The following is a 17,861-nucleotide window of genomic DNA, read 5'->3' as shown; positions in this document are numbered from 1 at the left end:
CAATTTTTTACAAATCTCAAGTATTTGGTAACAACAACCAATAGATAGAAACATTTTTGAACGAAATTCTAATAATAGATTCGCCTACGCCATAGAGCGCAAGCACTAGAAATACGTTTCGACCCAATCCAATGAGCGTAAATACAAAAACGTTGAAATAATCAAAATTACTCAAATTAACAATCATTCGATTAATCAATGCAATCTAGACGGACTTTTATTTCAGAAGAATTGTATAACACAGAGATTGACGAAAACTATGTTCGAGAAGCAGTGTAATATTGTTTAGTATATTATAAGTAATTTATAATATGTATATACAAACTTATAACTGAGTTTGTATTTCTGGAACCGTTGGTAATATCCATACTGTACACACTTACAATTACACTCTGACGCGCGTTTCGATAACCTAAGATCTCTAAAGATGATAACTTGGTTATCGAAACGCGCGTCAGACAGTCTAATTGTGAGTTTTGGTGTGAAGGTATGTTTAGTATAATAATGTATGGTATAACTCTCTGGCAAATTTTTTCCCAAAGTATTATTGTGAACAATAATTATTTTTCACTTATGAAAAGAAACGTCTTACATATTAAAATAAATCAATTAGCTATATGTATCAATATTTATTAATTAAGTTTTTAATGAAAACTAAAAATCCAGAAAATGTTTATTTTTAGAAATATTTCTTAGTTTTCTTATCTAATTAAATAAAATACAATGAAATATATACAAGACAAATATAAATATATATATATATATATAAATTAGAATTGATAGTTTGAATTGATGAATTTTTCCTTTGTTTTTTCTCTCTATAAGCTTGCAGCATTTTGGAAGCAGTATCACCAGGTGGATCTAAACATTCAAATTCACAGCATCTTTCACCAACACGGAATTTGTTACAAAACTGAAATTAAAATTATGTTTATTACTCTCATTGTTTCAAAATATTGAACCCTTTGCACAAGACTGTGTTAAACATGATTGATGTTATTTTGATGTATTAAATTAGGTATAGGAAACATTCTTACGTATGGTGGATCACAGTAAATGGCTTTGCACCACATAGGTTCACTGTGGTAACAGACACACATCGTACATACGGCAGGTCCTGGTACATACAGAACACCATGTTCAATTGTTTGTCCTTGAAAATCGGTACAATCTTCTTCTATGGAATTCACTATAAAAAATAATATATGGAAAGTAAATTACCTTTCCAATTGTTTCCAATTTGGAATTGTTATACAATATAATGTAATATAATATACATTGTATTGTACATAAATCTCCTTGATTTTAGGTCTTTTCATTTTTTTCTAATCAGTTTTAAAACACAGATAAAAGTTAACGTTTCGACCTATTTCGGTCTTTATCAATATATGACTTGACATGGACAATTTGCATAATTATATTAATCATAAGATCATCTACAATATGAAGATCGAAATAAAAATCTGATTTTAGCACAAAAAATTTTTTTCAATAACACTTTGTTAAAAATCTTGGTAGCTTTTATGGTTTTTTTAACATCTTAACTTTTTCTTCAAACACGATAACCAGCTGTTGCTAACAAATTTGCAATTGGTCCACTCAAAATAGTTGCTCTGTAGATAATACATAATGACAAAGACTCACATTTTAAAGCTACTGTTTATCTTTTGGATTATCATAATTATATTTTTGATCATATATGGTGACTTAGTAATCAAATTGTGTGATTGAGTGTAGTGTATAGTAATAGTAAAAGGTGTGATCATTAAAAATTTTTTTTTAGTTGTGTACATATCAAAAATATGCAGCACCTATAAATTAAATTATTCATAGTTTCATTAAAATTTTAAAAATAGAACTATTAACTAGTAGAAATTTTATTCAAATTCTTTAGGTTTTTTCATCATTGACAGTTTTCTCGTTCCTAGGTATGTAAACAATTTATAAAAATTCTCTTTTTCTTGGATCTGATTCGGCTATAAGAATTTTTAAATTTTTATTATTAAATGTATGTTTTTTTAGATATTACATGGCTTGTTGATGGAGTTTTATTTTTTATCGTATTGATGACCTAATAATCTATTTTCTAAATACTGAGATGTCTGTCCTATAAACATGTTTTAGATTTCAGTTTAATGAAGTATTTCGCTAAACAGTTCGAAATTGAATAAAATAATAAAATTGATTCTTTTGGTGTCACATTATATAAAATTAACAATAACATAAAAACAGAATGGTATACAAAACTAACTTGGTCTTCAAGATATTTGAACTTCAATTCATGTCCTCCTATGTCAAAAAAGATCAGTGATAATAAGTTTGGATGATAGATCTATCCAACTATCAGATCCCGAATTTAGATGGATAGCTATCAAAAGACAAAAACTGCATTGAAAGGAGAAAATAAGTATCGAGAGAGCGGTTAATGATAAAAAAGACTTTGAGTCTAATTTAGAGTTTTATTTTATAAATTTTAATGGAGCTACGAATAATTAATTAATTGTTAATATTGCTTTATACATATTTTTACATTTACATTTTTAAGTTGACCATAATTTACGAATACATAAGTATTCGAAAGTTTGGAATATCTATTAAAAAAGAGAACACTTTGGTGTTTAATTTGCCACACTTCCACTACGAAAACGTTCATAAACTATACTTCGTTGCAATTTTCGTGCAGTATGGGATACTTTCAAACTATCTCAAAAACTTTGGTCAATATTGCCAGACTTATGAGCATTGCCGGACTTATGCCGATTTGTCTGCGTTATGCCGACATTATTTTTGGTGTAGTTTCTATAATACTTTATTTTCGATAACAAGAAATAGTAGTACGTCCTGAAAATTGAAATAAGAATTTAAAATTTTGTCCAGGAGTAGACGTTTCATTACTGGATATATAAATTGGTTAATAATATACAATGTCATTCATAATTTATATTGTTATTGTCATTCATAGCAACAAGATTAACAAACGCCATATTTATGTCAAATGTCATTTGGAATGTTGTGTTTCGAGTCCCATGAATTTGTAATTTTTGTGATTTCTAATATAGTTATACTTTCATACAATGTACATATTTTTATCTATAATATATTTTTAGTCCCCGATGATCTTCTTAGTTGCCCACCAGGTACATACATACATATTAAAAAGACTACACTTTGATGTTTGAATCAAACGTTAGCAAAGCAGAAGCTTACTCCATTACTGAATAGAAATAGAATAGCTAATAGTTAGGTACCCTTGGCTATTCAGCTGTGTACCGGATATAACTAGCGCTCTAAACGAACGAGTTTTTTGTTTTTGTTCTCTACTTTAGTTAGTTTTCTATTTTTTTCAAAGGGTTTATGTTTGATGAATAATTTGCTTGACTCCGTTGACGTTTCAAGCTAAAGCTATAATTGATTGAAGTCATGATTCATCTGATCTCGGAAAACGTATACCATATGAGTATATTTTTAAATAGAATCAATAAATTTATTTCTTTGTAATAATTTTACTTCAACACGCCGATAACGCCGCGCGGCCGTCGCCGCTCTTCAAAGAATGATCGACGCACATATCGAGTGCATAATATAATTACTACCGAATTCAATATGAAAAAAATTCAAGATATATCTTTCAGCAGTTTAATCGTATTTTGGGACGCTGAAGGCATAATTATAGTAGGAGGAGGCTTTGAATTAGTTGAACTTCCACCATATTATCCAGATTTGGTCCTCAGTGGCTGTTACAAAAACTTACCACCTACGTGGTAAATGATTTTCTTCGGATAATGAAAATTCTACGATCTTTCTTTCGAGTTGCATTAGAAATGCAACAATGAAAAATGTGTCAACCAATAAAAAATAAAGATGATATCTCAGCCAATTTTGTATTTTAGTGTAATATCAATTTGACGTTTCTATATGAATCATTTCATACAGTTTTATAAATTTTTCTTAGAGTTATTGATATATTAGATAGAACATCATAAAAATTAATTTCATTCCATTGCATTCTGATTCTTCGCCTGTTTGAAATTCCTAATTACAATCCTCGTTGTCTAAGAATGTTTGGAAACAGTTTAATGATGTAATGAATATGTAGTAGAAATAATTTTTGAGTTTGATCATTTTTCTCTTGAATTATCTTTTATCTTGAATAAATATATGTTGAGGGTTATTGGCACTACCAGAAGAACTCTTTAATTATATAGAGAAATTGATAGATAGACAGTAATAAGCAAAACTATAAGTTTATAATTACTGCAATGAAAAAAAAAATCGATATTTTTGTGCATGCATGTACGTATAATGTCAAGGTACAATTGTATTAATGTTAATGGAAATGGCCTTTTTAGTAGCGCCCGGCTTGTACAAATTTTTGAAAAATAGTAATGAAAAACAAGATTGTTGTTTAATCAATGATCGTAAAGATGTATTTTGACTTACCCAAGTGTTTCGCGGTATAACATAAACAAAAAAATATAATGTACCAATTCATATTGACTAGTGAGGTATATAAAATAAAATAAATCCAACACAATAACGAGTTAATGCTCCATTATTACATTATTGTAATAGTTCAAGTTCGTAGACAAGTACAAATGGTAACAGTGGTGGACTACTAAATAAAATATAAGGGCCGACAGTATAATAACCTTGAGGGTTGTTTAGTCGAGTATTGTTGATTGATTTTTACACACGCAGAGAAAACGAAACATAAATTCTTTTCAAGTTTTTGAATATTGTGAATACTTTAGATTCTTAATATATTAGAAATTTTTTTCTACCCCGTTTCCCGATTTTTTTATCTTAATCGATGACTTGTTCACCCAACTTTTCAATTGTTTCTCCTAAATATTCTACTATTTACATACGTAAACGAGGCACAAATCGTTTTATTGCTTCTCAAAATATATCTTTTTACGTTCTATAAAACCAATTCCAACCAATTTTTTACTTTGAGCAGAGAGTCCCCAAAATATGTGATATAAAAGCTGAATCTTTAGTCATGACGTTTTCCACCTATTTTACAATTCATATAAATTTGGCGAATATGGGTCAGGGATGTTCAATCCGTAACTCTTTAGAAGTCAATAACTTTACATCCTGACTTGGCTTTTGAGTGCTTGCAATAGCTAATAATTTCGGGATTATCGAGAGATAATCTTAGGTCCTTCTGTAACCCCCTTACAATACAAATACAATACAATAAAAAAGGTTAACACATGCAAACCACTCAGCAACTAACTCTAGCCTTTCAGGAGCTATTGAGGCTGTTGCACGCTTAGCGTTTTTCTTTCATCGCCTCATCGTGATGTTGAATTTTTTCGGCGATTCTCAACCTCATTGCTTCCACTTCTTACTCTGCTTTTTGATATGTATATTATAGAGATGGATCAATGACTCTTTCATTGTTACTAATCTCGCAAAAAACTTTTCTTTCTCGTGTCATTTGGTATTGCAGATTCCCTTAATGTATCCAGCAAATATTTGTAAATTGGCGTAAAATAACAATTTAAACTCTGAACTAATGTATTTAATCGACACGATTTATTTCGATACTGAAATGTGATTTTCTCGAATTCAGGATTGGAAAGCTTCCTATTTTGCGATTTGCGACAATAAATTCGAATTAGGTAAATTCAAGATTTCGTGAATATATCTTCTAATCCTGGCCTGAACGAGTGGGTAAAGTTATATACAAATACGTTTGCGTCCGGTAACCAATTATTGAATTATTAGTTGACCACGTAGTTTTCTTCTTTAATTTCAAATACTATGTCCGCTTTTATGTGAAAAATTTTGAGAATTTAATTATAAAATTTCAAGTCTTTTCACATTTGACCATAGGTTAGCAAATAATAGAAGAACAAGGCTAACATGGAGTTATAACTATCAGCATAACTCCTATAATATGACGGAAATCAATTACATGATGTGTTACATACTTTGGTGAAGAAGATATGAATATCATACAAACGCAAGATACTATCAAATATACTGAGGAGCATAATGACCCCAAATGTTGGAAAGACCTGGAGAAGTACCATTGAGGCTTCAGACCAAGAAGACCAGCAGAAGACTAGGTTCTCATTTTCAAGCAACTACTTGAAAATAATTATGAATTAGGTAAAGAGGTTCAACAGTTGTTTATAGGTTATGTTTACCTATACATTTTCGTCAATCGTACAATAGCATTTGTGAAGTATAGTGTGGTGGTTTGAAATTAAAAAAAGAGAAGCACACTATAGACACGTTCTCCAACACTAGTGGGTTAAATCAAGGGTATGGTCTGTCAAAATTACTAGATACATATATGTTAAATATGGCTATCAGAAAAGGTATTGTTAATTTATAAAGGGAAATTTATCAGATCAGAAAGAGAGAGTAGCTCCTCTACTGTCTCTTAACATACAACATCAACGAAGAGAAACGAAATATATACAGGTTAACTGCAGAATATGGTATAATATAACAATCAGTTCAGTATAATTAGGGACATGAGAGGTAATAAACTGAAGATTCATATGGGCCTTCATTTTGGCAATATTAAACTTGTCTCAAAAGTTTCTCGTATGTATATTTATAATAAATTTGTTAGAGAATAAAATTCTTTACATATTTTGTCTAAAAGATTTTTTATACATCAAACGGTTTTTGATATAGAGGCTGGAGAATTATCAGCATTCAACTTTCTCCTAAATCTATAAACTCAAATAACACATATGTCAACATTTGCTTTTGGCTCCTCATTCCAAGCAACTTCAACATCGTACTCCAGCGGAAGGTGGTACAAATCATATCATATGCTTGTTTGATGGAAATTAAATTCCTATAAAATATAATTGTTATCCGTTTCAAAGAATTCGTTCCACAGAATCCAACCCTATTCCTGAGGTTCTAGCCCCCTTAACCAAATGCAAGTCTTTTAAGGTTATAGACATAATACGGCATATTATACGAGGCATATTTTTTACGTAAGTATCGTTTTGAAATTAAAAAAAGAAGTGCAAAGATATCTTAATAATTTTATTTTTACATGAAAGCCTGTACCTTAATCTACTTTTCTACATAATTTCCGTGAATATTGAGGCACTTGTCATAACGTGGCACCAGTTTTTGAATACCCTCCTCATAAAATTCTGCCGCCTGACTTGTTAACCACTGTATCACAACTGTTTTGACTTCATTATCGTCTTGAAGACGCTGACCGCCCAAGTGTTTCTTCAAGTGCAGGAACAAATGGTAGTCACTGGGCGCCAGATCAGGACTGTAGGGATGATGATCTAGAGCTTCCCATTGAAAAGATTTGATAAGATCTTTGGTCCGATTAGCCACATGTGGACGGGCATTGTCATGCAGCAAAACCATACCCTTACTCAATTTACCACGTCTTTTGTTCTGGATTGCACGACGCAGATTGTTGCTGCTGCATTGATTGTCTCATTACGAGGCCGAAAATCCACTAGCAATACTCCTTTTCTGTCCCAAAAAACTGTGCATATGATTTTCCGGGCAAAAATTGTTTGCTTAAACTGTTTTGGGTGATGATGAATGTCGCCATTCCATGGATTGTTGTTTCGATTCTGGTGTGACGTAGGCCACCCATGTTTCGTCACCAGTAACAATTTGGTCTAAAAAATCTTCACCTTCATTGTGGTACCGCTCAAGGAAAGTCAAAGCACTGCCTAAACGTTGGGTTTTGTGCAAATCCGTCAACATCTTTGGTGAACGACTCACGGTTCTAGAGATAGTAGTTCAGATCAATGATCAATGATCTGTTTTTGAGTACTTCTATAGTGAAAAAGAGATTGGGAGAAGCTGGCTTTTTTAGAAGGGTGGCATTGAAGAAACCTCTTGTAAGATGTCAAAATAAAAAGAAAAGGCTGCAGTCGACTAAAGAACATATAAATTGGACGCGTGAATAGAGAATGTTTTAGAGAAAGGGCGACTGGAGACCTGGTGAAAATTGGAGGAATTTTGTAAAAAAAAGGCTATAAAAAATATCAAAGGAAAATGTAGTACGTTCTAGTCAACTCCTGATCGGCAGAAAATTTATCTTCCAGCATGACAACGATCCCAAGCATTCCTCGAAGCTGTGAAAAAAGTATTTAAAAGAATTTGGAAGGGAAAATGTTGATTGAGCTGTGGGATAAATTGGACAGGGATATCAGAAAGTAGTGTCCTACTTCCATTTCACATCTTTGGAATATCCTGAAAAGAGAATATCAAACTTATGCACCGAAATAATAAAAGCAAAGGGGGTTACATCGATAAATCAAATATTTAAATATGTAAAAATTACAGACTGTAGTTTTATTATTACAATATTCTTATCTACCTACATATGTTCTTTAAAATATATATATCAAAATCGATCGTATTGCTTTTTGCTATTTGTTGTGTATTAAGTAACCTATGGGGTTGGCAAAAGCTTTTGACCGATACATACATACAAATACATACAAAGCAATAGATTAAAGGCGTGTCAATACGTACATTTTAAATACTAAAATTCAGAAGTATCCATTCATAAAGCAATCTATGGAAGTCTATTCCTCCAGCTCCTAATCAATTTGTTGGGGTTTTTATATTATCTTGTAAAAGAACTACAGATCACTTGAGGACTCTACGATTCTACGGTTATGGTGTAAATGAGAACTCAAGTACTCACTTCAAATCCGTATTATATGCAAAAAATAGTGTAAAAAATGAGCATACCATGCCGTATCCAACGTACTCCTTTTATTGTTTTAAATTGATATATGATATGATGATAAAATATAAATATCGGCACCAACTGATTTACTCAGTATAATAAATAATTAATTAATATTTTAGGCAGTATGTGAAAACTAGCGAGAGCAGATACCATAGCTGACAACATACGCACATGAACATAAATATTCCTTTCCGATTTTAGACTCTACTATAGTATGCCTATTAGTCTCAGTACACCCACTTTACACTTAACTTTGATCTCCTCTGTCGAGCCTTCTATTTGATTTCGCATTTGATCATTCCATTGTCATTTGATAAGTCTAGTTGGTACTTTCATATTTTACATGTCGCTCATTAATTTTCTCCTGTTCATACTATGAAAGGCTTGTTTAAAATCGATCAACAATATGTGTACCGTAAAGTGGGGTTACTTTGCACAAAAATGTTTTTTTTTAATATCTATGGTTCTGCAGGGAATTATAAAGCCCGCTTTAACTATATGAAAATTTGATACTTTGGCTACATAGTTTTGTAATTATATAGCATTAAAAAATTAGAACCAAATTTTTTAAAAGTTTGAAAATCTGGAAAAGTTACCTCGACTTTGGGGTTACTTTGCCGACTGGCATTTTTGAACGTTTTTAAGCGTATAGACCAAGTTAACAGTCTCGAAGGGTTACTTCGCCCTCCTTTAATATGTTTCAAAAAAATATTTTAATAAACATAATTCATTATTACATTAAAAAAGTATATTTCTAAGAAATTAAAAGAATATTCACCTTTTCGCAAGTCAACAAACAACTCTTATAAATTAATAATAACTATTAGGTAACCAAATGATAAGAACATAATTCTTAACTATTCTAAGCAGCTAGTAAGTCACAAAAGAAACTTAACGAATGCTTCAAAATAAATATTAAAATTTTTACGAAACAAAAAACTAAAACATGTTATATTTGGAAAAATCGAAGTTTTGGAGATTCTAGAATAGTCACAATATCGTGTTCAAGAATGATATCTGTGTTCATTTTTGTAAACCAGTCCTCAAAAGCATACTTATCAAACCATCTCGATTTGGTTATATTATATTATTATGAGTTCCGGGGGGTCCCCCGATACACCAGGAATCAAATAATCTCTCTGCTTATACACAACATATGGGACAAACAACAATATTATTGGAGATGAAATATTTGAGATTTTCTGTTTTTGAATGTCCAAAGCACTTTGAATATATTTAAATTCGTCTAAATTGGTAGAATGTAGTTGAATTGGTTCCATTTGAAATTTTGATATTTCACTTGGAAACGTTAAATTTGGAAAGTTTATTAATTTGAGTTCGGTTTGATGATTTTCAAAATGATTAATTTTAATACCGTTTATGTCCACTTCAAACTCCGAGTCAAGTTCTAAAATAAAAGTTCCCTGAATTGGAAAATTGTCTTTGTTAGATCCGCACTTTTGATTAACTACACATATTTCAGGGGATATTAGAATCCAATGGTTTTTCTCTAATTTTTGGATTCGTAATTTTGGCATTCGGATAGCTAACTGTTGACATGATGAGACGTTCTTGAAGTAGCGGAGCATCTGAATTTCACATGGGGTTTCTTCTTGAATGATGACCGGTCCATTCTGGTTGCAAATGTATTGTTCGGATGAGACTTCTTGACAATTCTCGTCAAAAAAACATATAGGAAAGGTCATTTAGGATGAGGAATTTTGCTTGAGGTAAAATTACTTTGAAGGAATTCTGAGTGGGTACAGGCAATGAGTATATGTGGAAATAATTGTACATTTCGCTTTCTACTATAGGAATTTCTAAGATAAATACTATTTTGTGTCCCTTGGTATAATATTTTATTTCTGTGACCTTTTCATATAAGAGAATATTTTCTACTCTTGGTTCAAATGGAAGCTTATTAAATTTCAATTGTTCATTCACAATCTTAATTTCATCTAATAGTTCTCTAGGTTCAATTATTGAATTATGAACTGTATTTAATTTAGAAAATGTGATAGCGACTTCGATTTTCTCTAGAATGTTGTAAATTAACTGATAAGTTGGACCAATTTGGAAACCAGTATATCGGTGACAAAAAAGTGATAATCTCCATCTGGTTGTCTGTAATGAGTTTCAATTTCTTCTATTCGTTTCAATAACGTTTGTTGGTTTTGTGCCAATGTGTTTGTATTGTTTTTAAAAATGTTAATAGAATTTTGTTATTTGTGAATTAACTATACAGGTATTTTTTAATTTTGATTGATTGTCTGAAAGTGTGTTAATTGCTTTATCGTATTTTTCTGCATCGTTTTGGTCTAGATTGCCCGTTTGTATTTTTTGCTCCAGATTTAAGATTAGGTTGCATATAGTTTGAAATTCATTAATTAAGGCCGATTTAACTTTATCTCTTGGAAATGTTTGCTGAATTGTTTTAAAGTGTTTTTGTATGATTTCGAAATGATTTACTATATCTGAAATGTCGAAAGTTTTAATAAAAGACCAATAATCGATTTTATTTTGAGCATTGCCAAATTTGTAAGGTAGAAGACCAGGATTATTATTTAAGTTATGGAGTCTTGATCCCTGATGGATGTGGGTGGACAACCTGTAACAGTTGGAGGTTGTTTTAGTTCCTTTATATGTATTATTTCTTTTTTATTTTGATTTTTTATTGAGGTTATTTCTACTTTATTCCTATCTAAAATTTCTGTTATTTCATAAGGTCCTACAAATTTATTATCCTTTTTACTATGATAACGAAGGTTTTTCTTAAATACTATTTGTCCTAGATTAAAACTAGTATTAATACTACCTTTTTGATTATTTTTATCTACGTTTTCATTCTTTTGTTTTTCTATGGATTCTTTTACATTTTCGTATGCATGCTTAAGTTTCTTTTTATGATTTTCAGCATAATCTGAATAAAATGCTGCAGGAGTAAAAATTTCATTTGGATTTCGGGAATTAGTGTGTCCGAAGGTTAATTCGAAAGGAGTCAATTTAGTACTACTATGTATTGAGCTGTTATAGCCTAAGATTGCATAGTCAATTAAATCATCTTCATTGGGGTGCATCTCCTTTAGAATTCTGAGATGGTCTATTAAACTGAAATTAAAACGTTCTGCTATACTGTTCGATTCGTGATGTCCTACGGTGCCAAAATGTATTTTTATTTTGTGTAGATTTAAAATTTCTTTTACAGTATCATTATTAAATTCAGTACCACGATCAAGAATTATTTTTTCTGGTACTCCAAAAGAACAAAAGTATTTTATTAATGCTTTACTTATGTGAATAGCCGTTTTGCCTTCAACTTGATATGCTTGTGCAAATTTGGAAAATGCGTCAATAATAATTAAGTATATTCAATTGTTGTAATGGAATATTTTGTTCGTTGACAAATATCACACGAGTTTATATATTCGGTAACAGTAGTTTTCATGTTTTTCCAATAATAATTTCGTTTTAAATATTCGTACGTTTCTACAATACGACGATGGTTAGTTTTAACAACGTGATGATGTTTTATTAACATTATTTGTTCTTCTTTTTTCTTGATTGTATTTACTTGTTTTAACCATCTAATTAATTTTGGACCTTTTTCCGAGAAATGTTCTAAATAAATTTTATTAAAATCATTATAAAGAGAATCATTGTGAAAATACATGCAGTAACAACGTTTCGTAATTGTGTACTCCTTTAAAAATGCGAGTATAAAATTTTCATTGTTTTGAGTCGGAATTTTAACATTTATTATTTTATGATTTTCGTAGGTTTCCTGCTCAACTAATAGTTTATGATATGGATGGGGTGTTACTATAATTTGATTGACTTTGTTATTAATTATTTCGTCATATATTCGTATACCGTCATTGTTTCATTAAAAGTGGTGTGCTGTGTATTTGAATCGGTGTCAATTGTGTCAGCTGTGTGTAAATTGGCATCTGTTGTGTTGTCATTTAGTTGTTCGTCTATAAATAGTCATTCAAAAATTGGTCTAATTCATGAGGATCTGTCATTTCGTCAGGATTATTAATCATTGAATCGTTTTCTAGTGCATTAATAACTACTCTAGAAAGTGCATCGCAATTAGAATTTAAAGTACCGTTTTTATAAATTATTTCATAGTCAAATTCTTCTAAACGTAATCTCCAGCGAATCAATTTTGAATTCGGTTCTCTAAGATTGAATAGCCAAATTAAAGGACGATGATCACAATATATTTTAAATCGCATGCCATAGAGATATGGTCTAAAATATTTACAAGCCCACACTATGGTAAGTAATTCTCTCTCGATATTTTTGTTCAGATTTATTTAGTGTTCTCGAAGCGTATGCAATTGGTCTATCTGAATCAATTAGACCTTGAGATAATACTGCACCTAGTGCAACGTTTGAAGCGTCAGTCGTCAAAACAAAGGGTTTGGAAAAGTCTGGGTACTGAAGTATAGGTGGATTAATTAATAGATTTTTACAAGTGTTGAAAGCTGAGATAAAATTTTGATCGTGTTTGACTTTAGCATTCCTTTTCAGACATAAAGTTAACGGTTTAGTTATTTTAGCAAAATCCTTAATGTAGCGTCTATAATATTCTAATAGTCCTAAAAAGCTTTTGATTTCTTTTTGAGTTCTTGGTATTGGGGAATTTTTTATTGCACTTATTTTCTGGGATTTGGCTTTACTCCGTCTGGTGTAATGATATGCCCTAAGTACGCGACTTCTTTCCTAAGAAAATCAGATTTATCTAGTTGGATTTTGAAATTTGATTGTCGTAAGCGGTCAAATACTTTAGTATACTAGACATAATTCGTTGTTTAAACCTCGTAAAATGTTGTCCATAACTCTTTGGAATGTAGAAGGAGATGAACGTAGTCCCATTGGCATACGTTTAAATTCCCAATGTTCGTTTTGAGTTGAAAATGCTGTCTTCGGAATGTCCTCTTCATGCATTTGAATTTGGTAGAATCCACTAGCTAAGTCTAGAGTACTGAAATATTGACTTTTGCCTAATTTGTCTAGTATTTCTGTAATGTTTGGTAAAGGGTATTTATCAGGGGTGGTTTTTTCATTTAATTTTCGGTAATCTATTACTAAACGAAATTTCTTTTTATTTGATTTATCTGCTTTCTTTGGAACGATCCAAATAGGAGATGAGTAGGGAGAATTGGAAGGTTGGATAATACCTTGATCCAGCATTTTGTTTATTTGTGTTTTGACTTCTTCTTTATAAATTTCGGGGTAGCGATATGTTTTTGTAAATATTGGAGTATCATCTGTTAAATTTATCTTATGTTTTATTTGATTAGTGAAAGAGAGCGGTATCTCTTCACAATAAAAAATATCACGATATTCATAACATAATATTTTAATAACCTCTTTCTCTTCTGGATTACAATGATTTAGATCAATATTTTTTAAATTTGTTTTTAAAATACGGTCATGTTCTTCACTAATTTCATGATCAGTTTGCATTTTTTCTAGAAAATTAATTTCGTTTATATTCAAAATTTCAATATCGATTGGTTCGAAAAATTCGATTTTTTCGGATTTAGTGTTAGAATTTATGATTGTGGTAAGAGCAAAGTAATTTTAGACATTCACTACAGCGACCGGCATCTAGATATGAGGTGCAAACTTTTTATATTCCAATAGTCCTGTTCCTTGTTCCATTTTTACTGGTATTCTAACTTTTTGTTGAGTTCTAGTCGGTGTTATTAAGTGATATGTTTAATATTTATGGTTTTGAATATTTGATATTTCATTTTCATATATTATTGGAATTTTTACAAATGGAGTTGCAATAATTTTTGAGTTCATATCTATTGAAGCTTTTAATTGTTTTAATAAGTCGATGCCTATTAAACCGTCATATTTATCGACTTCGTCGTGATATGTTATGTTATGGGCACTTTGTATTTGAAAATCTTTTTTGATTTGGATAAAATTGATAAGCTAAATCGGGTTTAATTAAACTGCGAGTACTACCTGTATCAATTAAAAAATTTGCTTTCATTTCGGGAATGTAAATATGTGGTAAATTTGCTCTAGATATATTTAAAGTTATTAAGTGGGATTGTTCTGAAGAGCTTCTTGTTGAAAATTTTCATTTGGGTCTTGAGAAATTTGATGCGGATCATTGAATTGGTATTGATCAGAATTGTCATATTCTGGATATGTTTGATTAGTATGTGTATCAAAATTATTTTGGACATCATGGGTTTGGTATGAGCATTCACCATGTTGGTTATTGAATTCATAATTTTGATGGTTTACATCATGTGCAAATAATTCTGTGGAATTGAATTTTCTCTGAGGTGCTAACATTGTATTACCAGATGATGTGTCCATTGGAGTAGGTTTATATGGTTTGTTGAAATTTGATTGATTTCTGCTTTGATTTGAGGGTGCTCTCGATATCTGGCTTTGCCTGGGTTGATTGGAAAATGGTTGTCTTTGAGTTTGAAAGTTAGTTATTATAGTTCCTCGACTGTGGTTATGAATTTTGTATGAAAGGACGATTGAAATTACTAAAATTCTGTGGGGGTTGCGAGAATTATTAGCTACACCTGGATATGAGTTCCTATTAAATGAAATAGTGGGTTGAGAAGGTGGCGAATAGAAATTTGGGTAATTAGCGTTGCTATTTTTGAAGAAATTGGGGTGATAATTATTTTGTTTGGATGGAGAAATTCTTGGTGTTGGTTCGTAAGGTTAATTATTTAGAGTATTATTTCTATTTTGACTAAACATAAAATTCTCTTCTTCTATAACTAAAGACATAGCTACTTCTAAACTGTCTGGATTTCGCAAATGTATATTATTTTGCAATTGACCAGTTAAACCTCTAATAAAAGTTTTAAGTGCTAAATCGTTATAATTTTTAATTTTAATTGCTTTTTCTGTAAGAGGATCGTTTGAAGCATTTAATTTTGAAATTACTAAGCTACGAGCTTCCTGACATTGCATACCGAAATTGTATGTTGTTTCAATTTTCAATAGTCTTAAAACAATTAGATCTTGCACTAAGCAATCTATATTTCTTTGATCTCCAAAACATAATTGAAGAGCTTGTTTTATTTCAGCCCATGTTCGTAATTCAGTTCTTGAACCAATAAGCATTAACTATTTAATTGTGGATTTGTTGCATCGTAAAATTGAGAAAGTAATATTTCACAGTTATCTAGAAAAATATTTAAAGTATGAGGATTACCTTCATGTTGTGGAATAGTATCAATATATAATTTTAATAATTGATAGTTTGGATTAGCCATTGTTTCAATTTCTGGTATATTACTTTTTTCTTCTAAAGTTATACTAGAATTAAATAAATCTACTAACTCTTCTACAATTGAGTCGTTCATCAACTAATTTAAATTATGTTACTATAAATGTTTTATTATCATAAAAGTATATAAACGTAAATAAAAAGCTAAATTTATTTGGGAAAGGAAAAAATGGAATGTTTTTCGACTTATAGTACTATGAAGAAAATGTTTTGTTGAACCGATTTGCAATCCTACTGATTAACTGCGCCAATTAAATTTGTAGCTTATTAAAACTACTTTAGTACACTTTAGATACCGCTAGTGTCGGATTACTAGAAGCGTTCCCATAACTAGCGTTTCTAATTTGCACAATGAAGTCTCAATGTATGAGATATTGGTCGATCATGGAAGGAATTAATTTATAATAATTAATTTAAGTTTATTGGAATGGAGGATGAATTTGGAATTCTGTGACAATATGACTGGCTCTTACAAAAATGGTGAGTCTGTTCTGGTGTTTATCGTTTTTTAACGAATGATTAGTATGTTAGAGGAGACTAAATTCTACTATTTGTACTAATGGATTGTCCATATGAGCAGGTAAAGTATTTTATCCTGAGCTGTAGAGCATATTCCTTGGTTTCACAGTGCAGGTTTTCTTTAGGTTTCGAGTATGGTTAGAGTAGTTTTCTTAACAGATGTACATACTATTCAACAGTAGTTTTGGCAGAATTTTTTAGCATGTAGTATGTGCCGCTTCTACTTAAGTTTTTTTGTCAAGAATCATTCCAAGAAATCTTATGTTATCGGCATAATTTAAGAATAAGTTATTAAATTTCAGTTTTGAAGATTCAGGATTATATTTCCTCATAAATAATGGGCCATTCATCTTCTTAGATGAAAATCACAACCTGGTTGTTGGAAAATATTTGGTGTATCATTGATAGGAATCAGTAAAGCTAAAATATTGATTTACAGAAGACGACAATTATTAATATATGTCACATGGCGCTCATTTACATTTTTCATAATTTTAGAATAGAACTTCGCTTACAATTTCGCTAGAGATAGAGAAAAACAAGTCTGTGAGTACTTAAATCTAGAAATAATACTAATAAAAACTGAATTGTTTAAAAGTTATCTGTTTGGAGGACCATATCATAAAAGAAAGAGAGAGAAATGCTTTATTGTAAAAAATATATATAGTCTAGCAAAATGTTATAAGAGTTAGTAGTTTTTGACCAATAAATACATAATTTAACTTAAAATTATTTCTCTCAATTCAACCGTAGCTCCATTGATAAAAAAAATTTAAAATCTTATATGGTTTAATATTTTTTAAATGAAAAATAAAAGCGACAGAAATACTAATATTTATCAGCACTTTGAACTCCGAAAGATATTTCAAGAAATTTTGATTTCAATCAGCATCTTTCTCCTACTCACTAGAATATTGAACAAAATTTGCTTACAAGCGAAATTCCATAGTAGCAGAAAATAGAATTTTATCATTCATTCGCCTTTATATGTATAAAAGAAGTCCTAGGTTGTATAGGTATTGATCAAATTATTTTCAATTGCCTTCAGTTTCAACACTGAAAGAAATGTTGTCAATAATACCTTTTGATAGTGGTATCAATGGTACTATCATAAAACAATTGTGAATAAAATGAATGAACTTGATCGAGACTGAATGAAAAATCAGTTGGCTGACCATGCACTACTTTTTATATCTAGGGGAATAAAGAGGAGTTGGAAGCAAGTCATTGTCTATTTTTTTTATCACATACAATACAGACATCTGCGTTGAAACAAATTATTTCTCATCCAGGAGCTGCAAAATAAAAATTTGAAAGATGTTGCTACACCTTATGATC

General features: G+C 30.5%; 1 protein-coding gene across 1 annotated transcript; it reads right to left on the bottom strand.

The window, feature by feature from the left end:
• Positions 1-645: 645 nt before the first annotated feature.
• LOC130451209 (integral membrane protein DGCR2/IDD-like) lies at positions 646-4,566 on the bottom strand. The gene is made up of 3 exons (XM_056790074.1): positions 4,441-4,566; positions 1,038-1,189; positions 646-913 (listed from the first exon to the last, which is right to left on the bottom strand). Exons 1-3 carry the CDS (start codon positions 4,490-4,492, stop codon positions 710-712), a joined length of 408 nt encoding a protein of 135 aa, XP_056646052.1. The 5' UTR covers positions 4,493-4,566; the 3' UTR covers positions 646-709.
• Positions 4,567-17,861: the final 13,295 nt, after the last annotated feature.

The sequence above is a fragment of the Diorhabda sublineata genome, chromosome X, assembly GCF_026230105.1.
Source record: "Diorhabda sublineata isolate icDioSubl1.1 chromosome X, icDioSubl1.1, whole genome shotgun sequence".
NCBI lineage: Eukaryota > Metazoa > Arthropoda > Insecta > Coleoptera > Chrysomelidae > Diorhabda > Diorhabda sublineata.
This window is presented reverse-complemented; position numbering and strand designations above follow the sequence as displayed.

What these genes read in the sequence shown, in the direction of transcription:
- LOC130451209 (XM_056790074.1), bottom strand. Translation starts at nt 4,492, where the DNA reads ATGAATTGGTACATTATATTTTTTTGTTTATGTTATACCGCGAAACAC. An exon ending in TTATACCGCGAAACACTTGG is followed by an intron (nt 1,190 to 4,440) that starts GTAAGTCAAAAT and finishes TATTTTTTATAG; the next exon opens with TGAATTCCATAGAAGAAGAT. An exon ending in TTTACTGTGATCCACCATAC is followed by an intron (nt 914 to 1,037) that starts GTAAGAATGTTT and finishes TTTTAATTTCAG; the next exon opens with TTTTGTAACAAATTCCGTGT.